Source organism: Drosophila ficusphila, unplaced genomic scaffold, assembly GCF_018152265.1.
Source record: "Drosophila ficusphila isolate 14025-0441.05 unplaced genomic scaffold, ASM1815226v1 contig_791, whole genome shotgun sequence".
NCBI classification, from domain to species: Eukaryota; Metazoa; Arthropoda; class Insecta; order Diptera; family Drosophilidae; genus Drosophila; species Drosophila ficusphila.
The window spans coordinates 28061232-28088977 of NW_025064737.1; the positions used below are offsets into that span (position 1 = coordinate 28061232).

Here is a 27746-nt window from a genome sequence, read left to right on the forward strand (position 1 = left end):
GGAAAAATAAACAAATTTACATCGGAGATTTACGGACTCGGAATTGCGACAGTTTCACGTAATCAGGAAATGATTAGCTATGGGAATTTTCCAACTGATAGGCACAGAGTTTCTTATTCTTTGTTGAAGTTTTTTCTGTGTGCAAATAAAATTCCAAATAGTTTGTGTGTAATTAGCCAACTATTCGAAATGTTTCGGTTTCCAAACTCGCTGCTAATTCTACTTTAAACGAACCCAATGAGCTGATCCGCTCTACATGCTACTTAATTTTGTGATTGGCATATCATTACCGCATGCCGATTTCAACTTCGAATTTGGCTTGGTACACTAAGCGAAATGATTGATAAATGATTAAAATACCTTTTAAGACATTTAAGTTAGCATATATTTAAAATCGCAGAAGCAATAAGTTAAATCAATCAAGAATATTAAATCTTTTGAATAATAAATCATTATTAATTATTGATTTATTCTCAAGCTTTTCAAACCTCTTTTTTCAGTGGCCGTGCTTTGGATTGTCTTGAACACTCCGCAACAAAGGGGTAACAAAAACAAAGTATTAACAAAAGGCAGCAACAAACGGTAGGCTAATTAAGCACTTTGAGCCGCCGCCGCAGACGTGGCCAACATCTAATCACCTGTGAAAAGTGGCCGAAACACTCGACTTGAGTGGCTCGGAGTCGAGTTGAGTGGAGGTGAGGTCCAAATATCCAAATATCGAATCGATTACAAGTGAGCCCGTCAAGTGGACGTATTTTCGATAATAATTTAGTGCCGTGTCATGAGAGCGGAACTCGCCTGTTTGCCAGTTTGTTTTTTATTTGAGGCTGTGTTTGTTTATTGGCTGTCAAATTCTTGCACTTTGACGTCTGACATTGTCCCACAAACAGCGCACAATCAACCGGAATTCAGAGCCCCTTTTCCAGGGGATTGTTCGAGCGGTTCCGATTTGTCTATATGTCGCCGCTGCCATTGCAATTAATCGTTCACTTGTTTGCATGTCACACCGAAATACCACTAAAAATAAACCCCATCTGATGTGACATTGAAAACGCGATTATGCATGGAAATCATAAATTGGTTAATAGCGTTTTGTCAGCGCCGGTAATTAATGTGTAATGTGCGTTGAGTCATGAATCATTTTCGCCAATGAATAGATGTCAACATGGCTCTAATTGTCTCGTTTATCGGTTGACCTTCCTTGCAATCAAATCACGTAGCTGCCGTTCGCATGATAATCAAATTTCGCAGATTTTTCTTGGGCTTCAGATAAGTCTGTTTGCAGAGTGGAAACTTTTGAATAATGGTGGTGCTCCCTCTCCCCAAAAAGAGATCAGTAAGCTCTTGCTCTGGTCTCCCAGGCAATTAATATTTTCTGGGTTCAATGCACCGATTCCTTTGACAAGGTCAGCAATTTGGGTGGCTGCGAAACAACTTTCGAAAAACTGCAGTTACTGCAACTGGGCAGTGGCATGCCACACTCCAAGGACAAGGGCACAGGAAGGAGAAAATCACATCTCACGACGTTCGCACAATGGAAACGATCAAGAAGATTTCAGTCAGACAACTTGAAACTGATTTGAGTAGAGTTCATTCATTTAATTAGGCAATATCTATATAAGTTTATTTTATATTGCAACTAAGTTGGCCTGTTCTCTCAGTGCATGGCTTTCCGCTTCCTTTTCCACCTCACAGATCACTGACGTCACTCCCCAGTTGATTTGCATTTTCGCACACTGCGCAGACGCGTGGACCCAAAAGCGGGCCCCCGAAATGCGGAAGTCTGCGGGTGCAGTGCGAAAACCGCTACGCATGCGAAAAACCCGTTTTCCACCGCCCCGCCCCCTTCGTCCCCCACATAAAAAACACGCAATGACCTTGATATTGCCAACGGGCAATGCGTATGTGTGCGTGTGGGGAAACTGGTCCAGTGGCGCTGTAAACGCTATAAACCACGTTAGTTATGCGACACTTAAACGGCTTAAATGGCAACTGACAACTGATTTCTGGGTAAGGCTAAGCCGGAGGAAAAGTCAAACGGTAAGCGAAACCTCGGCCAGGAAAACACGAATGCGATGAGAAATTTCAGCAGATGCGCAATTAGCGAGCACTTACACGGGCGTTGGGAAAATACATATATCGAGTTACACATTCATAAAGGATAGCAGATTGTAAATCGGATTTGGATCGGCAGAACTTAAGCGGAATGCACAGAAAGATATCTGTATAAACTATGTTGAAAATATGATTTTATTTGTTATTGAATGAATTCAAAAAATGTAAAGATGGTGCATCAAAGTTTGAAAATATGAAAGTGCACTAAATTTTGCACATACATACTATAATTTCCCAAAGAATTATCTCGATTTTTGTATTTAATAAAGAGTAGTAAGGATTTCAGATGGATATGATATATTTTTCACTGTGCATTGGGAGTTGTCTTGCTGACTTTTGACGAGTGTGCAGGGTCATCATCCATGAGTCAGCTATCAAATCACCATCTCCTTCTTTCGCTCTCTCTTTGGCTGCAGGAATTAATAGATCGTATTTCCCAACAAGTTTAGCGAGTTTCGGTTTTGACTTCTGATGGAAATGGAGATGTGTAGCTGATGATGGACCGATAAGCATTTAGCATTAAATTTTTGTTAACCTTCCGCGCGGAGTTGACTCGCTCGATTTCGGAAAACGCTCGACTGCATCTTGAATTACAAATAATCGCAATTGTCTGCCCAGATCTCCCTGCCGTTTCGCTTTGTTCGGGTGGTAGTTTCCCAGCCAGGAACTCTGACTCAGACTGATACTCAGACTTTGGGTTCGGAATAGCAGCTGAAATAATTGAGAGACAACGCGGAATTAAGGCAGCAGGGAGTGGAAACGCTCTGCTTTGCATGCATCCCCCTCCCCGAGGGCTCAACCCTCATTATCTGCTCGCCGATTGTGATTAACTCGGCCAAAGTGAAGCCCTGACAAATAAAACGCTGAATGGGACGCTCCCTCTCTCTCTGGCTGAAGGATTCGACGGCGCAATCAAAACAGAATAACAACAAAATCAACCTCCTGGTACAACTCCCTCCCCAATAAATCCTGGGTGGCAGTATCGTCGCATCAGGCAAACGCCTCGGAATCGGAATGGAAATCAAAAAGGCAGCAGCAGAGAGGCCAACGGAAGAAGGACGCTTTCGGAGTACAGTGGAACCAATGCATAGCTTCCGTTTTTGAAGATTATACAATTTATTTTATAGAATATCAAAGATAATTTATCTACCTATTATTGTGTGTAAAAAAACAAAAATATAAACAGAATAACTTGTATGAATTTTGTCTGTAGAAAAGTGGAGGGTGCAACTTATCAGATTAATCACTCATATAACTCAAAAAGTAATAAACTTAAACCGAAGCTATATGAGTTCCTTTCTCCGAGTGATCACTGTATCTGGACCGTTTCAACCCTCCGGTGGGCACACCCTCAAGCTAATCCGGCCATGCGCAACTGCTCAACTGCTCGGCTCGCCTTGGCTCGGCTCGCCTTGGATCGGCTGCTCTTGCCATGGCGTTCAGACGTACGTGGCTATATGGCCGCTGCTCCGTTCCGTTGCTGTTGTTGTTTGTCAACTGATTTAATTTCCGCCTCCCTTTTACCGCTCGCTGATTACCGCCTCCCACTGCGAGAGGGCGTTCCATGTTTTTGGCCACACAAACAAAGCGATGACGATGACGATGGCGACTTGCAAAAGGGCAAGTATGCCGGCGGTGTAAATGAGAGTGTTGCTACTCGAGATCTGCGACCACATGCGGCTGCTTTGTTGCCAGAGTGTGCCGGCGTGTGGAAATGGCTCATTAAAATATGGAAAACCGATTTGCATACCTAAATGCTCTTATTCTGCTTACTGATCTGTGCCTGCTGGGAAAACTCTTGTTGCAAGCGGAGAAAATATATATGAAAGGATCTTCTTCTATTCCCTACCTTTTCTCCCTCACAAACTAAAGGTTTTGGGTTCAGACTTTGATCAAATTTCATAATCTCCAGCAGCTACGTATGCCGATCCGCTTGTATCGTTACCAATCATAAATAATGCCAAAAGTTCTCTGCAAGCATGATGCAAAGGGGCGTGGGAGTGGGCGTGGAGCGTGTGGGTGGCAGCCAACTGCTGGCCATAAACAAGCCCAAACAATGCCAGACATTTCAAACACAATAAATAATTGAAGCCAGCGCGGAGTCAACAAGTCAAACACATTGCAGAAACCCTGGCGATTGTTGCCAAGCGCTGTGCCACACCACAAAGTCCAGCTCTTAGTTCGATCTAGATATAAATCAACTTGGCCATGCACATGCAGAGTGCAGAATGCAAATCCAGCTAAAAGCCACACAACAGATGTATAGTAAAAACTGTTGAAGAGGGGAAGGAAAACCACGCTCATTTGACGAGTTTTCTGAACTCGGTTCGGCTTTCAGTCCGTCACAATCGACAGTTGCCTGGGAAAACGAAACAATAAGCTGCAGCTAAAAGTTAATAAATATTTTAGCCAGCAGTAAATATCTTCCCATTAAAGACGTTTTTATTGCCGCTTTGAACATATTTTAATTAGGACCTACAAACCACCACTTAAGGCAATTGTTGCTTAACTGACTTACCATTTTCCAAATTATTAGCATTGTATAATAAACACTAATCCATTACTAATAAACTCTGGGAGATTAAAAAATATGGGAGTCCTTCGAGAGCGCTATCTGGTTTTGCCTGAAACCAAATTAAACTATTGCCACGAGAATTGCATCATTCACAGCGAAGCCAATTGATAATTCCAGGCTATCTATGCGAGTGTCTCCCCCCGCGGATGAGGATACCTGTGGGCCTGTGGGTCGGAGCTGGAAAACTTTTGAAATAATTAAAAAATAGTTTCGTCTTGGGCTTGGGCCTGCTGCAGCCAGAAACGGGGGAACCGAGTGCATATCGCATATATACGTGTGTATATAGAAAGCAAAAGTTGGCGCTCCAAGCGAAAGAGATCGAAACTGGTAAAACGACTTGGCAACACGACCGCGATACCAATACTCGGCCAAAAGTTGACTTATTGGAGCACTTAGCTCGGTTCTTGTTATTGTTACGCCGTCTTGGCCGACTTGTTGTTGCCGCTAATAGTACCAACACAATTACATGGGCTGGAGTGCCTAGGCGGAGTCGATCGGCGATCCAAGGTTCCCGCTCGGACTATAAAAAGCTTGGGCGGCGCCGTTGCGGAAGGCAGTTGTTAGCGTTAACTCCACAAATCCGTTGCCGTCGGTCCATTTTTTTGAGAAACCGACTTGTAAGCGTAAAGGCGCGTGTGAATCCCCTCGAAAATAAGAGAAAATTGTGTGCAGTTTACGCTTGACAAGGATATTCCAAATTCGCAATACCAAAATGCTCAGATTTGTGAGTTGTGTTCAGTTCGAGGGTGTTCCTTAAAGCTCAAAATAAAATGTTAATGAATGCCATTAAAATATTGATTAATATTAATTAAAAAGAAAAGTGACAGTTAAAAGCTTCTGCATTTTTTGGGTTTTTGCTAAGGACACTTTCTAAGTCGAATCACTAAGCTTGTGGATTGTAATCAGTTGTGAATTCCCAACAGCTTGCCCTGACCACCTTGGTGGCATTGGCCTCCAGCCAGCACTACCACCAGGACCCCAAGACGGCGGCCATTATCAGCGAGCAGCGCTATCTCTCGGGAGACGGCAAGTTCGGGGCTGCCTACGAGCAGGAGGACGGCATCAACTTCAAGGAGGAGACCGATGCGGACGGCACCCGCCACGGCAGCTACAGCTACCTGGATCCCACGGGCCAGAGGCGCACCATCTCCTACACAGCCGGCAAGAACGGGTAAGCCTAGCTGGGGATCCTGCTTGAGTTGGAAGTAACTCTTTTGCTTTGCTCCGAATAGGTTCCAGGCATCCGGAGACCACCTGCCGCAGGCTCCCCCTGCCCCACCGCAGCCCGTGCCCACGGCGGGATACCAGCCGCAGCAGCAGTACCAGCCGCAGCAGTACCAGGCGCCCGCTCCCCAGCCGCAGTCCTCGTTCCGCAGCAACGACTACGGGGACGACGGGTCGTACGACCCCCGCTACAACGACCCCTCCTTCGGCCAGAACCAGCAGAGCTACCAGCAGCCCGCCCCCCAGCCCCAGTACCGCCCCGCCCCGCAGCCCGCCTACAACCCGCAGCCCGTGCAGCCGCAGCCGCAGTACCAGCCGCAGCCGCAGCAGTACCAGCAGCCGCAGCAGGCGTACTACCCCACCACCACCCCCAACCCGCACCGCTTCTCGCCGCCCGGAAAGCTCTCCCTGAACCGCACGCCCGACGGCTTCACCTACTCCTTCAACAAGGTCTAATTCCCATCGCCCCAAGCATCTTCTTCATTGGGGAACCCTCCCCCAACCCAACTTCTCCCCCTGTCACATCTAGATTCTCTTCTCCCCTTGACTCCATCAAAACTCTTGTGTGATATGTTTAAGAGCAAGCTGTAACTTTGTATCGTACTTCCTATATGCGTACTGTTTGTTTGTATTTATAATCCGACACAGAGAAAATTAAGCCGCGTTACCCGATCGGAGTAATGTCAGTTGAAATTTTAAATATAATGAAAAATCAAGGAATGCCTTTGCCTGTTTTCTCTGTGCTTTCCCCGCAAACTCCCATCTTCCATCTAATTTAACGAGAAGCGAAGCGAATAAACTTCGAAGTGTTGACACAGTTTCCAATTCAATTAGAATCTGTTGCAGTTTGGGCCTTGGGACGTGTGAGCAATTTGTAACCTAGATGTGTAAGAGCAATATACGAAGGAATACGAAACCAAGTTTGTGTCCTGCAGTCTTTTGATTTTCGGCCAGTGGCTTTTTTAATTCGATTCCTCGCAGATTTATCTAAACACCTCGGGCGGTGAACGCCCACTAAATGCTGCATTACACAACCGACTTTCATACATGCAAAACGGGTTTCAGTTTCAGTTGGTCTGCGTCCGTTACGATTCTATGTGGCGAACAAGGAAAGACCTCAAACGGGTTTCGCCTATTTGACAGTAATCTTGGCCAATTGTGCAAAAATTCCAATGAAAATGAAATCAGCTCGTGTTGAGCCGGAAAACCATGTGCAGGTGGGGGTGGAGTACTTTCGGGCGGGGATCGCGGATCGGGGGGAGTAAATCAATTGCCAATGCTATTTTAATCCGTCAGGCTCCAGTTAAGTTGGTGCAACTTAATTACATCCAAATATTTTGCTCAGTTTAATGCTCCATCGAACGCAAGACGAGCTAATTGTCCGCTTCCTCTCGACTGCAAGCTTATTCTTTTAATAACAAAGTATTAAAGCATTAATATTTTATTTATTATAATAGTAATTCATTTTAAAATCTCGTAGCCAATGCTTAGTAAATTCATATTTTTACCCTCCGTACTTTTCACATCCACCGGTTGGCATTCTTTTTCACCACCAACAGCGGTTACATTAACAATATTAGCAACACTTTTCAGAGCTTGGCTTTCAAGGTCAGTTTTGTTGTGGACTCGAGGGTCCGGCTCAGAGTTTGGCTTGAGCTTAGCCCGCTTTGGGGTCTGGCTTCTGTTGAAATTGCTCAGTCAATTAAGAAAATCAATTTGGTTGTGTTTCTCGCCGCTTATTGTTTTTATGATTTCTTCTCCGCGTGCCTTTGTGCACCCACTTTTGCGGCAATCGCAATCCGTTTCGATTGGCTTGCTCAATCGCGGATTTTGCGAAATAGGTAAAAGCCAAGAATTCGCCTGGGATCGCAACAGGTGTCATATGGGTGTGTTGGTTCTATTGGCTTTTTATAAGGCTATTTTTATGAATTCACTTCGCTCATGATTGACGGGGTTATTTTTAAAGTGGCAAACGTCGCCAGATTTCGTCGCGAGATCCGAGCTCCATTTACGGTCTGTTTGGATAAGGCGAGCCCAGCTTTCAATTAAATGGATGAGTAATTAATAAATTTAATTAAACGGGCAGATCAGCATTTGAAAACATGATTAAGTTTAAAGGCAGTTGGTAATTGGATAAAGGAATTTAATGTTTATTTGGGAGTCCAAAAATGGGGTACATTGAATCCAGTCGCGTGACGAAATCTCTTCATCAGACAACAAAGTGATTAGCTGATACTCGAACCAGTAGTATCTACACTCTCTACAGAAGCGGTAGAGCGCGCCACTGTGCAATGTATTGAAATACAAGGAAATGAATTTATGTAACGTACTTCTTATAATTTAATTTCAATTCAATTTCAAAACGCTGTTTTGAATATCGTATCTTAGAAGGCACTAAAATATTTCCATGTGGTTGCCATATGCTTCATAAAACTTGCTAGAAAAAATGAAAAGCCAAGCATAAAGTAAATGGTCTTTTATTATTTACAGCTCTACTGTAGAGTACGCCTAACCTACGCACTTAAACTAGTAATAATTAAGGACTAAGTGATCCCGCTCCCCCCTCTCCCCTCACACGTTGATGACCAGTGCTGTGGAGCGGTACTTCCGCTTGGGCTTGATGATGCTCTTGGGCGGCCGGCTGAGATCTCCGCTCGGGGGACGTCGCCTTGAGCGGGATCCCTTCGGGGGCGGCGGAGGCGGGTGCTCGATGTACTTGCTCCGCAGGTGACCCGGGCCGGAGAAGCTGGGCGGGTAGGCCTCGAAGTCCTCGAGCTCGAGGTCCGGCCGCGACTCGCGCTCCTGTTCCTGGGCCTGCGCCTTGAAGAACTTCTGCAGCTTGGGGTTGTTCAGCAGCTGAACCTTGATGGCCTCGTCTAGCAGCTTCTGCTGGTCCTCCAGGTACGCCTCGATCTGCTTCTTGGAGGCCACGTTCTTGTAGCGGTCGTGGCTCTTGGCCCTCGGCACCGGGACCACGTCGTAGTCGTCGTGCTCTGGTTCGTAGACACTATAGGAGTTGCTGCTGGAAGCCACGGTTGCCTTCGGAGGAGGCACCAGGTGGAAGGGATCGGCCTCCGCCTCGTACTGCACCGGATTCCACTTCGAGCGCTTGGGAGGCGGACCTACGTCCTCGGCGGATCCAATGTGAGCATCGGAGGAGCCGTAGCCGGTGGCCTTGTGGAGATCGGACCCGTAGCCCGTGGCCTTGTAGGGAATGGCGGTCACGTACTGCGGCTGCTTCTGGTATCCCGAGTGGCCGGGCTTCTTGGGCACTGTGATCGGGTGCTGGACGCGGATCTGGGTGCCGATGGTGTACTCCCGGCTGTCCTGCACCGAGGACTCCGCGGAGTACTCAGCTGAGTTGTAGCGCTCGCCGGAGTAGTCTTCCTCCTCTTGCTGAAGGCGGAGTTTCACAACAGAGTTTAAATTAGCAACTAATAAATTTATAATCCTCCGTTTTCGGATTGGAAACTCACCGATCCGTAGGGCCTGTAGTGGCTCTTCTTGGGGTACTTCTTGCTCACGTGCCGGTGCTTGCTCTCGTTCGTCTGCAGGTCCGCTCGCAGGTATCCAGCAGGTCCCAGTCTCACGGGTCCTGGCAGGGATCCCGATCCGTGGCCAGATCCCGGAGCCACTGCACTGAAGTAGCTCCTCCGGTAGTAGGACCTCGGAGGTCTCAGTCCAGAAGTGGCCGAAGCCAGCACCATCGCAGCAGCCAAGAACTGTGGGGTTAGTATCCGTGTTAGGCTAATCGAAGGTTTTCAAATCCTCTCGCGTTGCTTACGTTCCAGTAGAGCTTCATCTCGAGTGGGCTGATTCCACGGGGCTTGTGACTTGTGAAAACTCTCTTCGGTATCAACGGTATCAACCACCAGCGTGGCCCCAACGAAACTGAAAGTTCGGCCAACGGACGCAACAGTTTTATGCCAGCTTCCTCGAACCTGCCGCAACATGTTTCGCAATGGCCATCGCAATTGAAACCTGCCAGGTGAGCCAGTTGCTGTTCAGCAGACTGCAGATCGAAATCTCCGCTTCACGCATGGACTTGCTACTCACAGCGTGGAGCAAAAAAGAGTTTGCCGCTCACAAGCTGAGATATCATTTGCATTTCCACTAGGAAATGGAGCGCCAACCCATCCGACGGGCAGGGGGCATAAATAAAATGTTTCTTTATGTCTGCAATTACTCATAACGATGGCCATTTGCTACTTTGAGGTTGTAACTGCGGAGGGGTTTCGATTTGGTCTGTGACTTAATAGGAAAGCAGGCGAATTAGATGCACAAAGTGTACCACAATAACGTTAATAGGCGAAGATTGACGGTACTTATGAGCCGTGTCATTCGACCTGAAACTTATTACTGGGTAGCTGAAAAGGGACTGTAAAATATAACATATTTGCAACTCATTTATAGGGTATACAAATGTGATACGTGATTAATGTCAAACAAACAATAATATTGTACTGAAATACCATTAAGATTATCAGATCTCTTTCCAAAGCATAATATTTATATTATTCTTTGAGAGTTAGTTGCACATATTTTTCCAAGTGCACTTGTGGGTCTGCCGGCACGAGCCACACACCCACTAAAAAAGCAGACGAGCCACCTTATCGACTCATTTGAATCAGTTTTTCTGCAAACGGGTTTCCACGTTTGTTGGCCCGCCGATCGGTTACCCAATAAATGCTGCGATTTTCTTGCCTCCTCTTTTGGCCCGAAGTTCAGGTTCAGCCAGGGCCAAAACGAGCCAGGAAATGTTAGCCAGGTGGCTCGGCTCTGTGGCCTTTTTGCCGGCACGCTTGGACTACTTTCTATCGGCCAGGATGCGCGATCGAAATGCGGAAGATATACTCGAACGCTATGCTCGTATGTTCGAACATGAGCGGAGGCAGTTTGTCTTGTCCCGAAGCTGGTGGAAGTGGAAGTGGACAAGAAATGGCAGTGAATATGGACAGGCACTTGCGTAACATTTCACCGCGCTTCATTTGCACAATTATTTTGCACGCCAATCCTGTCGCTGGATTTTCAAATTGAGTTCCCATGGCAGCCGCAGATTGCCGGCAATCAAAGCGATGCCTTGATTAAATCCCCGGCTAATGCCGCCTTGATTGAAGCCCGGTGTACGATGCATAATTGCTGCTCCGGCGGCAATTTGTCGGCTGGACAATGGGTGGCAATTCCACTCCCCGTTTGCAAGACAAGGTCAAGCTCAAGTTCAACACGCGTGACAATTGCTGCAACAATTGCTTCAGCTTCAGCTTCGCGAACATCCCGCTTCCTTGTGAACAGACTGGAAAAGCCGACCAGCCAACTGGCCAAGCAGAGATTTAAACTTGCACTTGGACTTAAACTTGACTCCGACTGGGAGCTGGTCGAGTTTCCGCTGGCCGGTAACAATGCCGCCAAAATGGTTTTTGCTTTCTGCCCAAGCGGCTGAAAGTTTTGTGAAAGGAGCATGGGGCAGGGACCTGCGAATGGAAATAAAATGGGCATGGCCAGGTGAGCAGCCCAGAGCAATGACTTGATTGCCCAGTCCGGCAAATTGCCGGGAATTCAAATGAACCGATAAAAAGCGCCACGAAAGGGTGCCTCGAATTACATTAGATCGGGTTATTAATGTTCCGATCGGCCGATTCGCCTCGTGATTGCATCTAGCTTGAGTGCACGCCAATTTAATGTTATTCACAACAGTTTCAAATTGATTACGAGCCAATCAATTGAAATGAGGCCTGAAAAGGTGTATACTTAGTGTGCACAGGATTTTTGGCTACATTCGAAAATTTGTTCACTAATGGATAGTTTTGTTGTGAGACAAATGGTGTTACATTCACGTAAAAGTTTATCCCCATAAATACACTTTTGGAGTTCCCCTTCAGGTGAAATGGCTCTGAAGTATATGTTTCAAATCTTTATTAGTTTATCCTCTAGTTTTGTACGTCTATAAGTTTAGGAAATGTAAATGTTAAAAAAACTTCGGCTAGCCGTATAAGTTGATGTGCCTATAATAAGTTTGGGGCTTAATTGAATGCCTCCCAATTTGAAATTCATTTGGTTATGTATCAGTTTATTAGCATATCTCTACTATTATTATTATAGATTATTCTGCGTTGGCTTCAAAAGCTAAATTAATACATGATCGGGGTGCACAACAACAGCAATGCCCACAAATTAGTCAAGATCAAGGTTTGTTTATGTGTGTATATCCAACCGCACGGCAATAACAAAAGCCGACTCATTCAGTCGCATGTGGGTGAAGTCAGAGTTGAGCAGATGATCGTAAAAGTAGTGCCGTGCCTCGAAAAGTGGCTGCTGCCTATCTAAGTTGATGTTATTGCTTCAGTTGCTGTTTTTGTTGCTGCTTCACTGCAGTCGGTGTTTTTTAAGCTGTTGCTTTCAATTAGCATTGCAAGTTGTAACTGTCGACTTTTCTACACAGGGAAAAAAGCTTTACCAAGAGTGATTCACAGAGTCGTCTGAGTATTTTTAACCTTTTCAACAAGTTTTTACTATTTTTGGCCAGGAACTATTTTTAAGGCATCTGCATTTGTGTACTGCAATTTTTGAATGCTACTTTCTTAAACAACCTTTTCCGATATTTAGCCATTATTATTTACAAAGATAGTTGGGCACTAATATTGACTCAATTTCTCCCCGTGTAGCTGCACCAAGAAAGCCCCGCGAACTGGAGCGCTCAGTCCGGCAGACCCACGCTGATTCTCTGCCCGGCGGAGCTGCGCCGCGCCTGCGCAGTCGACTGCGACGCCTGGCCGCCCACCATGAGAGCGTCGCCGCTGAAGCAGAGGCTGCTGCGCAGGTGTTTTCGGGGGTCAGAAGCCACAGGGGCGTCTTCATCGACCATCTGAATGGCTCGAGCCACTGGGCTTTCCGGCAATTTCGGGGAGATTTTCCTAGCGCTGGCGTGGGTCTGATAATTATTGTTATTATTTAATGGCTTGGCCCGACTAGTTTCCATAACTGAATGCTGCTGCTGGCGCTGATGTTGCTGCTGGCTGTGGTGTTGCTGCTGCGGATGTTGTTGCTGTTGCTGCTGGCGACTTCCTGTCGGCATTTTTGGCTGCTGGCGAGGGCGAATCTCGAACTCGGGCTCCTCGCGATCGTCATAGTAGGCGTACTCGTCGGCCTCCTCGTTGTAGGTCACGTGTTTCTTGGGCAAGCCAGGACTTCTGGTAAGCTGCAATCTCCTCACCCGGTTCTCCAGGTAGTCGAAGCTGTCTTGGTCCTGCGGCGTTTGCTTGAGGATCTTTCTGGGCAGCGGCAGTGGGCGGGGTCGTCGCCACTCGGGGCTGTCATTCAGGGGTTTCTTGGTGACCTTGGGTTCCAGTTCCACACTGAAACTGCGCACGTTTCTTTTCACCTGCAACTTTGGACTATTCTTGGTATTCAGCTCCACTTCTCGTTTGTCGTTGAAGTCCATCTGGGGCTTCCTCACATTATTTTGGGGAGCATTATCCGCTTCATTAACATAGTCGTAGAACTGGATTTTGGAGGTGTAAGCCTGCTGGCGACGATTGGAGGTGTCCTCAACCTTGGAGTCCAACTCCTGGGGTCGGACTTCAGTGAGCTTTGGGGTCAGTTCCCTGCGCTGCCCTCTTCCCAGAGGAGGTCTAGTGCTCGGCTTGGACTGCAGATTGTCATAGAACTGAATGGAAGAGCTGGCGAATTCCTTGTGGAACATCCGCCTTGTGTCCACTTCACTGGGGGAATCCGGAACAGATGTAATCCTCTCCACAGGTTTTTCCAGCTGCTGGCTGTTCCTCCTCTTCACTCGGCTCTCCACGGCGGAGTCCGCTCGGGAATCATCCGGCCAGTAGAAGTGGGATTCCTGGCGGTTGCACACCTTCACCGCCTGGCGCTCCACCATTTTGGGCGGCAGACCCGTGTAGAACTTTCCGTTCAGCATGGTCACTCAATCCGCGCAAGATTGGTGGTCAAATCGACTGATCGGCGACTGATCCGAAAACCGACTGACACAAAAAGAATCCGGCGGAGGCTGGGAGCAGTAAAGTGGCAGAGATGTTGGCGTCGCCGTGAGCGTTGTCATTAGTCGTAGGCGTTCGCTTTCGAGTTCGAGTTTGCTCAGGTGAGCCAGACTAATTTGCGATTCTTGCGAAAAACAACATGAAAAGTGGATAAAAACTTCGGGTTTTAGTTTTCCAACTTTTAAATACTCTTTCCTTACTCTTCAACTATTTCGAAAGAACGCTTCAGACGAACGTTGGCTTAATTTAAGTCATTTGAAAACAAATGTTTTTTGGGTACAGATTGGTTTGATTTTAAAACAAAGAAAATAATTTAATTACTTTTTGGAGATAGTGCATCGCAGGACCCCTAAAAAATCCAAATACCCCTTCTTGAGTCTTGTCGAATGCCTTGTATTATTAACAACAAACGCAAACAGCATTCGAGGCAGAAATTTATTTGCTGCCAGTGCAGCGTTGACGTTGGCCGCGACGTCGACTGCGCAGCGACTGCGACGAGTTTCCATCTAAGGTCAAATCGGCGGCATTTTTCACTTTTGGAACGAAAAGTTGATTTTCGTGAGCTCAGCGTTGACCAAATGTTTTGGTTTTTACTTCGCTTTTGGCCCGTCTGTTTGGACCAAAAAGCGAGAATGCCGCCAAAGTTGGCCAACCAAGAATAATAAACGACAACAGCTGCCAATTATTGGGTGCTTTAATGGCTTCAATTCGTAACTTTTGGCCACAAGTGAGTGTCACTTGAATGATGCTCAGTATGGCTGACACTGCGTATACGTAATGTTACAAGGATTTAAATCCGATAGGAGTTCATTATTCAGCTTGAGTCGCAATCAAAGAACATTCTATAACTTGTACAACGCAAAAGTGTATTGTGGGGGAAAATAATTATAAATCTAATTTATAAACCCAAAATACTTTATTCTTTAATCAATACGTCGTATGAAACATTTTACCATCATTTTACCTTCAATCCCCTGATTAAAAGCTCGCTTGATTTTATTTAATTAAATTAAATTTATTTTCGCTTGATCTTTACATGGTTTGCCATTGGAATCGAGTGGGGAGATGTGAGGAGCTTTGCTGATGGGCACTACTACTGCTACTTTTGTTTTTCTTTCGTTTCGTTTTCATTTTCATTTTCATTTGCTTTTCTTTGGTTCGCCACCCAAGTTGCGCTTAGTCGAAGACGTAAGGGGAGTACGTAATTAGCTTAATGTACAAACAACGCCATAGAAACACATACAATATCATACACGCTCGGTCGGAGAACGGGTCTATGGGGATGCTACTGGTGGAGGGCTTGAGAACTGCATCGAAATGGTATATATATATCTCAGTGTGGTGGCTGCCTTACGGTTATGATGGGTACTCTATGCTCTGCGGGGGGATATGTTAGGTCGCTTATCCTACGTTTGATTTCGAGCTGACTGCTGACTGCTGACTGCTGACACGGGGATCTAAGCTGCATTATCTGACATTTACAAACTTGCTTTTCTTTTGCGGGGTAGTGTTTTAAACATATACTTAGGTTCGCTCTTGGCTGCTTAAGACTCTATTTACAATTTGTATTTATAGCTGGCAGGCAGTGGGCCTTTCTCCTCGGCCTGGCTTACTGCTGCTGCTGCTGCGGCGGCTGTTGCTGCTGTTGCGGCTGCTGCTGCTGCGGCTGCTGGGGCAGCAACTGCATCGGCGACATTACTATTATGTTGGTGGCTCCGCCGGCGGAGTGGCCGTACTCCAGAGGCTTCTGCATCGCCTCCACATCCAGATCCGGGGCCCTGGTGATCACGCAGTACTGGTTGCCGTTGTACGTGACGATCGGCATGCCGTGTTGCATGTTGCTGGCGTGCTCGCTCAACTGCGCCTGCATGTAGGTGGCGGCCGTCGGCGAGTTGGCAATGATGTGCGACACCGGCACCGACACCTGCATTTTCGGGGAGAGGGGTAAACGGAAGGGTAACAGAATACAGAATGCGGAATTTGTGAGTTGTCTACGGTTTGGTGTTCAATGTTGCTGTTGGCTGTTGGTGTTGCTGTGGTTTCAGTTCATATTTTGGTCTTGTTAATAGGTAGTTACTTCTTGGCTTTGGTTGTTGCCGTTGTGGTTGTTGCTACTACTATTGTTATTGTACATAGGCGCACTGGTCTGTTGCTGCTGTTGCTGTTGCTGCTGTTGTTGCTGCTGTTGCTGTTGCTGCTGCTGCTGCTGCAGATGTTGCTGGTGTTTTCTGGCTGCCTTCTTTCCGTGGGCCACATGTTGCTGCTGCTGCTGCTGGTGCTGCTGCTGTTGGGGATGTGGCTGCTGCTGGTGGCTGGCATTGAGTATCATCTGGTTTTGAATGATTATCTTCTGCTTGCGTGCGTGGGCCTCCATTTGTATTTGGTTTTGATTGGAATCCATTTGGTAGTTGCGATTGTTGTTGCTGTTGCTGCTGCTGGTCTTAGCAATGACTCCTGCCGCCGCCGCTGCTGCTGGTTTTGTGGTTTCTGCGACTAGCCGTTCCGGCTGTCAATACTATATTCAAAGGAAATGAAAAGAGGAAAGTTAGATCCGTTTCGCAATCAGGTAACTATCTCTCCTGGGCTTCACTGCCGCCAGGAGTGTCTACCGACATCTTCTCACCTCCAGATGACTCTTGGCGTGAATGGACCACTCGTCCCGACTCGAGAACATCCTGCCGCAGAGCTCGCAGGTCCAGGAGAGCTGCTGCTGGTGGTGCGGAATGATGATTCCGGGGATCGCCGCCGGCGCTCCTTGAGCGGATTGCACGATTATGTTTTGGGCGGCCACCTGGACCGCCTGCTGTTGCAGCTGCAGCTCCAGGCTCTGCTTGTTATCCTCCGGCGGCGGGTCGGGCTGCTCCTTCTTCTTTACCATGTTGTTCAGCCGCTTCCCGAGGGGCGCAATGTTCGTGGGGGTCACGTGCTTGAACTTGTTCATGTGGATCACCAGCTTGTCCCGCCTTGCGAACGCCTTGTTGCACACCTGGAAAGGCGATCGGAAAGGGGGGATTAGAGATTGAGGGGGCGAAGGGGTGTCGGGGCTCGAGGGCAGCTTATACTTCACAAATATAGGGCTTCTCGCCGGTGTGGATGCGCATGTGGATGGTCAGCTTGTCCTTGCGGGCGAGTCCTTTGCCACAAACAGTGCACTCGAACGCCTTGTTGGTGGCTGAAACGGAAGGGTTTTCGATTATCAATATACGGTATAGGATATTATCAATATATAGTACGAGGCAGAGCTGCCCAGCAGTACTCACACTTTGAGGGATTCGTCTTGCGCACCCCCGAGGAGGCTTGCTGCACCTGTTGCAGGGCCTTGAGTCGACTGGCGGGGTGCATCGAACCCCCCTCGACGTAGGGCTCTGTGAAGGGGATCAGGTTCGGCTTGGGGATGTTGTAGGTCAGCTGCTCGGCCGCCGACCAGGTGCCCAGGCTCTGGAGCACCCGCACTCCCCCCTCGAAGCCCATCCCGTCGTCCGGAACTGTGAAGGTGCTCTCGCCCGCCGCCGCTGCCGCCACGCTGGAGGAACTGATCTGCGGCACCTTGATGGTCGCCGCGTAGTGCTGCTGCTGCTGTTGCTGCTGCTGCTGCTGTTGCTGCTGTTGCTGCTGCTGCTGCTGCTGCTGCATGTTGCCGTTGTTCTGGCTATTGTTGTTGTTGTTGGTCGTGGGAGAGTTCTGCTGCTGCGACGTCTGCTGCTGCTTGAACTGGATGGCCGCCTGGGCCATCTGCTGCTGCACCGCCATGTGCGCCTCGAGATATGCGTTCTTCTGGGCCACCGTCATCTTGTCCATGTTAACGGCGCCGATCTGGGGGGAGGGTATCACATATTTAAATAAACTATCCAAACGTATCCAAATAAAATATTATTTATAATGAAAATATAAATTAGTATTGAAAGCTTGCTCTCAGTTGTTGAAATTCCTAATGGATTTCCTTTGTTAATAACAATCAAAACACATTCTACGGATCTCATCGGCCTGCAAGGGTATTCCAGTAACCGTTACTTTCTTCGTGGGACTTTCGTCCCAATGCCATTCCGTTCCCGGAACCCCATCAGTGCCACCCCTAACAAACGAACGCTGGAACTGTAAATTGTGGGGGAGTGTGCGACTGTGCGAGTGTTGCGAAATTTTGCCGGCGTCAACGTCGACTGCGGCAGAGGCAGAGGCAGAAGCAGAGGCGCCTGCCACCCCCTCGCGGAAAAGCACTCGACTCCATTCGATTCGACTCGGCCTGCCCTTGCGCAAAAATTTGTGACTTGAGCTTTTCCCAGCCCAACATTTGATTCACCACCCCCTTGTGGTTGTGTGTGTATGCCGGCCGCTTCTTCCTCTTCCGATTCTTCGGGCTTCCTCTTCTGCTTCTTCAGCTTTTTTGCTCCGTGGTTTGAGGCTTTTCCGTGTCTGCCCGGATTTATTTTTAAGCGCGCTATAATTTAGGCACCACTTTTGAGTGTGGCTCTTTCCCACCATATTTTCTGGGCACTGCACTGTATCACTAAGCTATTTTTAGTTGTTTGTACGCCGTTTCTTGCCACTTTTTAGCACTTCCTTAACCCACCACCGCCCCCTTTCTTTTGCTGGCCGTTGACATTTTCGCCCGCAGTTTTCACTGCCAGTTGGTGGGGCTTTTCTTGTGTTTTCCGCGATTTATTCCGTTCTCGCTGCGTTTTCCGCTTACCACACTTGAAAATCAATACGAAAATGGTCTCCGCTTTTCCGATTTTCCGCTTTTCCTCGACGCGAATTCGGTGGAAATGCTGAGCCGCCAAGGATTCGCCGTCGTCTACTTCCCAGCGCCTATTGTTTGTGTATGTATTGCGAAACCGAGACCGATTCACTTCTCTGCCACTTTTTAGACTCGACGTCGACGCAAAAGCTCCGCCGCCCCACACCCCCGAAACGTATTATTATTTTGAGTAATTATTTGTTATTTTTGGAAGGACGCAGGACGCGGCGCAGGATGCGAGCAGAGCAGACAGATACCGACTGTCGATTTGCCTTTGCTTTTTGGCCAGCAAAAAGCGGAAGCGGTACGTACGGACGCAGGCGAAAAGCGTTGCATACCGCACGGCGAGATTTGGGCAGAGCTTTCGCGCTCTTCCACCCGCCACCCATTCCACTCCCGCTGTTCCGGTGGTGGTTGCTGGGCACGGTGGAACGGTCCGGCATTGAAACACACACCCGCAATTACAAAAACAACGGCTTCACCAGCAACTTTTCGCCATCTCAATTGCTGAGGTGGCTAAAAGGACACCGTGGTATGAGTACTAGCTGAAATTTCCCTAGAATTCCAAAAGCCGGATAGACTAAAATGATTGAAGTTCTATCTTATGTTCTGGTTTAGAAACTGATTTTAGTTTTTAGTTACTTATCTTTAGTAAGTGATCAATAGATTTCAAAATATGTATGTTTCTGCAGATTAAAAAAACATTTAAGGAACGATAAATTGATTGTAAATTTTCGAGCTTATGTATGCATAAACATATGTCTTTAATTATTGGCTCCCTGTAGTAGTGCAGGGAGTAATGGATTTCTGAGCCCTGTTTACCCTTCTCAATAAAACTAAATCAAATACGTCGATAAAATTCCAATTTGCCGCAATTAGTGCAAGCAAAGTCCATTGTAATCCCTATAATTGGGTTAATTGCGGCCGTATTGCAACGCACTTTGCATTGCGAAAAAGTATGCCACATGCAACGCACACTCCTGCACCGAAAGTTGGCCCATAAATTAAATTTGGATTCATTGTTGTTCTATTTTCTGCGTTTTTTATCGGACACTTGAAAGGGGCGAAAAACTTTGCCTGCGATTTGCAATGTTGCTGGCGGGAAAAGCTGTTGCTGCTGTGGCTGTTGCTCCCGTGGATGTTGCTGCTGTGTTCGCTGCACTTTCCGGGGGCAACAAAAACTGCAGGACCATCCTCCCGAATTCTGCGAGTGCGCAATTGCCGTGTGAAGGTGTAGGAAAAATTGCGCGCATTTAAGGTCATTTTTTCTATGTTCCGACAAACAAATGAACGGGCAACAGGTGTACTAGAGAGCTGAACTTATTCCTCGGGTTCCGCGGGGGAGCTTCCTCTGCCGCAGGAGCTTCTGGAGCCGAAGGAGGGGCTTCGGCAGCAGGGGGAACCTCATCTGGAGCCGGAGCAGCTTCTCCTGGTTCTCCGTCAGCGGTTTCACCCACATCCGATTCCTCGTCGTGAGCTGCTGGCGGAGGAGCATCGTGGATACTCTTGTCCGACTCCACGTCCGAGCCACCTGCCTCTCCGACGTGCTCCTCCTCCAGGTCGAAGGCGTGGCCCTCCTTGGACTCCTGCTCCTCCTCCTCCGGCTGCACCTCCTCGTAGACCACCACTTCCTTCCACAGGATCTCCTCGTCCACACAAACCTCTTCCGCGTCGTGGGGCTCCACTCGCTTGTTGAGATCCAGTTCCGAGATGCCAGACTCGGTCCTGTCGAATCCTCCGCAGGTGACACACGAGGACGAGGACAGCAGCATCGAGGAGTGGGGCGAGGTGGTGGACAGGGGTGAGCTGGTGCTCTCGGATTTCTTGGTACGCGGCTGCACAGCCCTTGCACTTGGCTTCGGGGCATAGGTCATGGCGGTTTGCTGCGACTTGTCCTGGATGCCCACATCCGGTCGCTGCTGACATTGGTTGCTGACCTGCGGCATCTTCGGGTTGCTGCGCACCAAATAGTCGGACACGCGAACCTTCCAGTTCTCCTGGCTGCAATCAATGTTCTGCATGATATCGTAGATCTCCTCGAGCAGAGGCTTCAGCATGGGACGAGTACAGAAGTTGTTGTGGTCGAACATCTCATGCGGCTCATGGATATCTGGGGGAACCATTTATGGATTACAAAAAGAAACTGCATCATGATTCTGGAAGGGAATATGAGGTCGAAATTTAATTTCTATACTACTCACAATTGGGAAAAATAAAGTTTATCTCACGGGCCACGCTGCGGCTGTTCTTGGTAACATGGATATTGCGCTCCAGGTCCGATGAGCAACCACTGAAAAGCCAATCTTTACTACCAGGAAGACATCGAGCAATCCCAGAGGAGACTTACAAGTAGCAGATCATTACGTTGAGCAGCTCCTGCACGGCGTTCTCTTTGGTGACTATGAATGCCTCCGAGACGCCCTTCGACAGCAGAATGACCTCCAGCATGAAGCCCTTTTCGTCGGCATAGTCAGCATAGAACTCGGCAGCTGACTCCGGGGAAAAGGCGATCCTGCGATTCCCCTGAAGCTGGAACCCCTCAGCCAGCAACTTCAAAAGGATCGGACGTCGATTTTGCAGATAGTCCGGCTTGAGGATCAACAGCGAGTTCTCAAACATATTGGATAACAAAAATGTATTCACGTCCAAGGAGAGTGGAAAATTTCAATAAGGTGCTAGTTTGTTCGTTTATGTTTCTTTATGATTTATAAGATCAATGTTCGTATTTTACACAGTTTTCTTTGACATCTTAAACTACACACACTGCTCAGCTGACTTTGGACTTGGGGATATCGTTACAAAGTTAGAGGCTTGTGGATTTCGCTAATTTGTATACTGAAAGTACTTTTTGTTACTGCTTAGTGTAAGTTTTAGTTAAGTTTTTTTATAAAATCAGTTTCATCACAAATTCTCCTAACAAATTTAGAGCCAAACCGGGGAACGAAAACGAAAGTAAGTAATTGTGTCTCATTTACAGTAAATCGTAATAGAATGTAAACAGATATATGTAAAGGTATATTCATATATAAAGCGTGGGATCGGCTCCCTCCTCCGTCTCCTAATTCTTATCCTTCTGCTAATCCTTCTTCTCCTCGTCGTTTTGCACATCACAACGCTCATCACACAAAGCGGCTGCTTTAGGCTGTTGGAGATAATGCGGCTTAAACGTCTTTTTCTTGATATGTTAGCGGACTTAGTTTACCTGAAATCCTGGCAAAGGCCAGCGAAGACTTCTCGTTATCGAAGCACTTGCCAATTTCGGCGCAGACATGCGACTGATCCACATAGGGTCGCTTGGCCAGGTTCTTAATGCTGTTGCCGTAGATGGAGATCATCTCAGAGCACTACGGATGATAAGAAAGTACTGCTTGAGGTGTTTAGATTAATATAAATCAATCTTACAATTTTGTAGTACTTGGCGGGCAAGTTCTCGCACCCCACGGATGTCATCTGCAAGGCGGTGATGTCCTTTTCCGGGTCCTTTTCTCCGCGCAGGAAGGGCAGCAGAGCCTGCGTCACTCCATGGCACACTCCGCACTCGACAACCTCATCGGTGACGGCCACGCTGAAGCAGAGCTGCAGTTTCTGGCACACCTCCTTGGGCGGCACATCGCTTATCAACTTGAGGACTGCGTCGGCATAGCCTTGTACGAAGGAATCGCACTGTTTGCGGACGGTTTGTGGCAAGCGTTGGCAAATTGACTCAATCGCACGCTTAATATCGTCTTGCTCGGTCTTGTTTTTCAGATCGGCCTCCAGCTTAGTCATAATGAACTCGCAAAGGACGCAGGTTGGCGGCTCCTTAATGCTGGACAGCTTGTTGTTTCCTTGGGGCAGGGCAATCACATCGTACTTCAAAGCCTCGTCCACTTCAACTAGTTTAAAGCAGATGATATTGAGTTATGGTGCATTCTTGAGCTTTTATCACGTGTATACTTACGATCATCCGAATCAACCAGAACACACATTCCCAACTCCACGCAGATCAGCTTGGGATCCATCTCCTTGAGCAGCAGGTCGGCGATCTTGTCGCCGTACTTGTCGATAACCTTGTGACACTTTCCGGCCAGCGGCTTCTTCATCTTGTCGCAGGACTCCTCCAGGATCTGCTTAATGCTGTCCTTGGTGGGGTGCTTGCCCATGCGCTTTTCCAGGGTCTTGACCAGCTCCTCGCAAATCAGGCAGTTGGGGGCGGCACTGAATCCCTCGTCAAAGGCGAGTTGGGGAGGCAGCTCATACAGGGAGTCGATGTCGTTGGAGCTGATCTCCTCGCTGCTCGACTTGTCCTCGCCATCGACATCGTCCTCCAAACTAATGCCCAGGTCTGCGAGAGCATTCGTGGACTTGGGGCAGAGTTTCAGTTGGACGCAGATCTCCTGGGGCTTGAAGTCCGTGATCAGCATGTCGATCAGTTCGTTGGAATAGGTTTTTACGAAGTCCACGCACTCGTCCTTCAGCTTTTCGGGCAGATGGTCGCACAGGCCTTCCAGGACCTTTTTGATGTTGCTCTTGGACTTGTCGTCGCGGATCTTCATCTGGGCCTGCTCGACGGCGAAGAGGCACAGCGGGCAGGTGGGCGAGTCCTGTTCGTCGCTGGATGGCTTGGGGTGGAACACTTCGACGTCGTCCCTCTTGGGCAGATTCTTTGGGCACATCTGCATGATGGGGCACACATCTCGGGGGTTTAGTCCCTGGATAAGCAGAGCGATCACTGCATCGCCATACATTTCCACAAAGTTCCGGCATTGACCGGCGACTCCCGAAGGCAATTTCCCGCAGACGCTCTCCACGGTGTGTTTGATCTGATCATCGGTGGCCGGAGTGGCCAGGGTCTCCTGGATGAAGTGAAGAAGGTACTCGCAGATGGTGCACAGCTCTCCATGCTCCACCAACGCTCCCGGATTGGCTGCACCCATAAGGTGGTCAATGGGCAGCTGCATGTCGAGGATCTCCTGCTGGCTGAACTTGGGCTCACTGGCGCCCAGCTGCTTCCTCTCGTGCTTCTCTAGTTTCTCGATGGTAATCTTCACCTGGGCGGGCTCAATAAGAGGCAGCAGCGGCATGATGGGGGTATCCTTGATCGAGGAGGAGTTCTTCTGGCAGATGCCAATCATGCAGCAGGCTCCATTGGCGTCCAGTTTGTTGACGAGGGTTTCATAGATCACGTGGTAGTACTGGTCCACGATGCTGAGGCACTCGTCCTTGAATCCGCGCGACTGCTTGCAGAATCCCTCCATGACCTGCTTGAACTCGGTTTCCGTGGTGTTGGCCACCAGGACATCGCGCAGGTGCTTCACCAGCTGTTCGCACAGCTCGCAGGGAATATCATCACCAGCGTCCAGGGCGACCAGAGCTTCCTGTGGCTGCTTATCCTCCTCGTGCTGGTGATATCTGGAGGCACACACTCCGGACACATGGCACACGGCGTCTGTGGTCAGGTGCTTGCTCACATGGTCGTAGATGTCATTGAAGTAGGTGAGCACAATGTTGGCGCATGCGTCCGAGAAGCTGGATAGCGATCTGCACATATGGAGCATAGTTTCCACCATGTCGTCGCGATCGGTGGCCGCGAACTTGGAGTGCATCATGCGCGAAAGCAGGTTGCAGTTGCCGCAGGAGAGCTGGTTGGGCTGCAGCGTCAGCTCGGCTTCCTCGGAGCTCTCGTCCTCGTCTGTGGCAGTTCCGTCGAGGGCAGACTGCATTCCCTTCATCATCATTTCGTCGATGCGCGCACTGTTGCAAAGTCCAGCCACGGAACAAACTTGCTGGGGGTTGAGAGAAAAATCAGGTAGAATTATAAAGGGAATCTCCCTCATATATTGTCAAAACTCACGTCCGGGTTCATTTGGGAAGCCAAAGCCTCCACCAACTCGGGCAGGAAGTCATCGGCCACCTTGATGCACTCCTTCTGGACCGACTTAATGGGAATCAGCACCTTGCAGGATCCCTCAAAGACCTCCTTTAACTCTTCCTCGGTCTCGTTGCTCTTCAGTTGATCGCGGGCCTGGGTTACCATATCCTTGCATATCTTGCAAATGGAGTCCGTGTCCACGGGCACCTGTTGGGTCTCCCATACAGTTTGGATGCAATGGCGGGTGGCTCGGCATTCCTTGGAGTTGCTGCGGAGAAGAAAGGTAGTTAGTTTGCTATCGAAGCGTAAGGAATTTCCCCTTAACTATAAACTTATATGTGTAATAATCAAAAGTCATAGAGTAAGCTGATCTTGCAGAATGTCGCCGCTTGGATCGAATGACCCGCATTCATAATCATGTGACGAACTGGAAACCGACGAGTCAGCAACGACCAGAGTCCACTAAAAAGGGAGAAGCCATTGGAAATGATTCCTATTCTTTTCTTTTGGAACGCACCCGCAGCTTACATGATTATGTTGCATCGGATTGGATTTACGAGCAGGAAATGAGTAATCATAAGCAACTTTATCACAGTATAATAAATATTTTGTAAGTTTTTTCGATATTAGTATGTTATTATTATAGAAAAAATTTACCCACTCTTGTGTGCATTAACTAAAAGCTTTTAAAATCGCAAGCAATTTTCGTGCCCTAATGGAGAGAAATCCCTGTATTTATTCAATATTCAACGTGAAAAGTGCTAATTTCTATTAACATCAAAATATGTCTGTGCTGGAATCATTAGGAGTACCAAACAAAGTGTCTAGAAAGCAAAAAACAGCAATGATAAGCACGGAAATATACAATACATATAAACGGTATATCTGAACGTATCCACATACATATATATTTATATTCTTCACTGCGCAGCCAGTCTTATATATTGTTTTTTTAAAATTCAGTAATGGCGACGTTTTTAATTTTTGTGGCTCTGCAATTTTTGCCGTTAATTGACAAACAAAGAAACAGTTAAGAACCAGAACATGCGGATTTTCCTCGGCGTTTAAAAATAAATCAATCAATAAACAAAGGAATTACGACCAGCGATAAGCAGTGCGTGCTTAACAAATGTTTTCTTTGGCCTATGTATTGTTTTTATTTCTCAAGTTGTTTGTTAATTTGTAAGAAACAAATCAGTAGTAAAATAAATGTCATACTGTGATAGCATTTTGGTTTATTTAAATTTAAATTGTAGTATGAGTAAGCGCATTTCAGTTATAAGAAAATAGTTTAGTAATTTTAATTGAGGTTCTTCGTTTTGATTCAGAAGCTCTGCTTTTGGATACTTCCCTGTGGCTATCATATGGCTACGGGATTAGTCAGAATCTGTTGATAAGAAACAATTGTTGCCGCTTACAACACATTTTGCGGTGATATATAAACCAATCATGCGCTCCATTTGGCGCTGAGCGCGGAAAAGGGAAAGGGAGGCGTTTCAGAATGACTGCGAAACGATCTGCAGTTTTAGGATTACTCATGCCCATAACCAGGTTGATTAAGTTTTCCCCCAACGAGCGATTAACTTTGTTCAGCACTCAAAAAGGTTGTCTGCCGTCTGTTAATTTGATTTACAACGAAGCCGAAAACAAAGCGAATTCGGAAATACGAGAAGTGTAAAAAGAGAACATTACGAAAAATACACCCGGAGAGAAATAGTTTTATAATACCGATAAAGAATATTCAAATACGTCAATCTTCTATATTCAAAATGAGATCAGGGTTGTTTTTCTCGCAGTATAGCACTTAAGCAGAGGGCGCAAATAGAGCGTCGCTAGTGTTAAGTTGGCAATAACAGGGGTTATCGGAGAATAGAGCTATGTATATGGAGCACAGTCCGATTCGATTCGCGATTCGAGTGATAGTCTTATCGGCAGAAGAGAAAACAAAGAACACTCAGGGCAAACAATGAACAAATGAGACAGAGAAATAGCGACAGATATCGAGAGGGGTTAAAAGGGGTTAGCGGTTGTTTTGTTGTTGTTGTTTTTCTCAGCCCCTTCGAGAACTTTTCTTTGGGGCGTTCGATGACCAAGCGTTTTATCCGGTTCTCCGCCTTTCCACCCACTTCTTGCACTCACCTAAAGTTTCCGCACCAATACGAAGGTCCCCAGGTGCATTTACTGGATCCCAGCAGTTTTTGATCGCCTCCGATGGGCGTGGCTGCGGCAAAGAAGCCTGCAAAAGCAATGCCAAACAAAGAGCGAAAAGTGAGGACCAGAGTGCACAGTTTGAATACGCAATAAGCTATGACTAAACTATTTAGTGCCTCCACCGAATTCGCACTCACCGAAGGCACAGCAAAGCGCCAGAACGGCCAAAAGGCCAGCTCTCTCCATGTTTCCGGTTTAACTGTTTACTGGTTAAAAGTCGGGGGAGTTAGTTCCTCTATTTGCGATTTGGGTTTGTATCTGGACGTCGATTTGAAATGCAATTTGCAACGAAGTCGAGTAAGTTTTTTATTTGTCTACAGTGTGACCGCAGCGCATATGCGGAATAACACTTATGGCGTGACAATGGCACACCATGTTTGACGCATTGGTGGCTGGTCACACCAAGCTGGCGCAATTTGTAATTCAAAATTTTATAGGTGGACAAAATTTTACATTACCAATAAACTGTTCTAGGTTTGTACTGATATTTCTATGTACTTTTAGACGCAACGTTTGAATTTTACACTGTTAAGCCAAGATAATGTAAAAACTGTATGGAGCTAAACTCTGATAACATTATAGCAAGGAACCAATCCACTGTTGTGTTAGCGTTGACACGAACATGACCTGTTAATAACATAACTACTATCCTACTTATAAATGGTTGCGCTATGAAGTGCAATTGTGGGTCATTAATAAGAAACCAAAAAAATAAACACATATAAAATTTGTCAAAAAAGTGACTGAAGCTAAATGATGAAAAAAATATTTGGAGGATGGGCCAACAAAACTGATAAAAGTATCCACCTTTGGAATCGGAGTTCAGATGGCCAAGTTCAAGTCACTATTCTGCAAGGAACCGAAAGCTTGGAAATATCCAACATTGTAATGGGTTAAAAAAGTACTTGAAGATATGGAAAATGTTGAATGCAAATTGCTAGAGGATTGAGTTATAAACTGTTAGAGTTATTAATCATTGAAATCGGAGTGCAGATGGCCAAGTTATGGGCTCAAGCAGTAATACCTTTGGCC

The 27746-nt window shown here is 47.2% G+C and overlaps 6 protein-coding genes across 7 annotated transcripts; 1 reads left to right on the forward strand and 5 right to left on the reverse strand.

The window, feature by feature from the left end:
* Nucleotides 1-5251: 5251 nt before the first annotated feature.
* LOC108086790 (DNA translocase FtsK) lies at nt 5252-6634 on the forward strand. Its single transcript, XM_017183830.2, has 3 exons — nt 5252-5414; nt 5614-5861; nt 5923-6634. The coding sequence occupies exons 1-3, from the start codon at nt 5403-5405 to the stop codon at nt 6368-6370; spliced, it is 708 nt and encodes a 235-aa protein (XP_017039319.1). The 5' UTR covers nt 5252-5402; the 3' UTR covers nt 6371-6634.
* A 1851-nt stretch (nt 6635-8485) lies between these two features.
* LOC108086811 lies at nt 8486-9784 on the reverse strand. The gene is made up of 3 exons (XM_017183850.1): nt 9699-9784; nt 9391-9636; nt 8486-9310 (listed from the first exon to the last, which is right to left on the reverse strand). Exons 1-3 carry the CDS (start codon nt 9714-9716, stop codon nt 8486-8488), a joined length of 1089 nt encoding a protein of 362 aa, XP_017039339.1. The 5' UTR covers nt 9717-9784.
* Nucleotides 9785-11812: 2028 nt separating this feature from the next.
* Nucleotides 11813-13888, reverse strand: LOC108086870 (myb-like protein AA). The gene has a single exon (XM_017183932.2). It carries the CDS (start codon nt 13836-13838, stop codon nt 12609-12611), a length of 1230 nt encoding a protein of 409 aa, XP_017039421.1. The 5' UTR covers nt 13839-13888; the 3' UTR covers nt 11813-12608.
* Nucleotides 13889-14911: 1023 nt separating this feature from the next.
* Nucleotides 14912-19547, reverse strand: LOC108086828 (mediator of RNA polymerase II transcription subunit 15). 2 transcript variants are annotated; one of them, XM_017183874.1, is made up of 6 exons: nt 18605-19547; nt 17178-17730; nt 16980-17089; nt 16541-16903; nt 15995-16423; nt 14912-15841 (listed from the first exon to the last, which is right to left on the reverse strand). In XM_017183874.1, the coding sequence occupies exons 2-6, from the start codon at nt 17713-17715 to the stop codon at nt 15527-15529; spliced, it is 1755 nt and encodes a 584-aa protein (XP_017039363.1). In that variant the 5' UTR covers nt 17716-17730; nt 18605-19547; the 3' UTR covers nt 14912-15526. The 2 variants fall into 2 exon arrangements, with proteins under 2 accessions (XP_017039363.1, XP_017039362.1); XM_017183873.1 differs by lacking the exon at nt 14912-15841 and having other exon boundaries at nt 16318-16432.
* Nucleotides 19548-19656: 109 nt separating this feature from the next.
* On the reverse strand, nt 19657-21286 carry LOC108086827. Its single transcript, XM_017183872.2, has 3 exons — nt 21000-21286; nt 20854-20942; nt 19657-20762 (listed from the first exon to the last, which is right to left on the reverse strand). The coding sequence occupies exons 1-3, from the start codon at nt 21269-21271 to the stop codon at nt 19921-19923; spliced, it is 1203 nt and encodes a 400-aa protein (XP_017039361.1). The 5' UTR covers nt 21272-21286; the 3' UTR covers nt 19657-19920.
* A 34-nt stretch (nt 21287-21320) lies between these two features.
* LOC108086826 (prosaposin) lies at nt 21321-27045 on the reverse strand. Its single transcript, XM_017183871.2, has 7 exons — nt 26852-27045; nt 26643-26739; nt 24486-24771; nt 22593-24417; nt 22055-22527; nt 21855-21996; nt 21321-21794 (listed from the first exon to the last, which is right to left on the reverse strand). Exons 1-7 carry the CDS (start codon nt 26898-26900, stop codon nt 21790-21792), a joined length of 2877 nt encoding a protein of 958 aa, XP_017039360.1. The 5' UTR covers nt 26901-27045; the 3' UTR covers nt 21321-21789.
* Nucleotides 27046-27746: the final 701 nt, after the last annotated feature.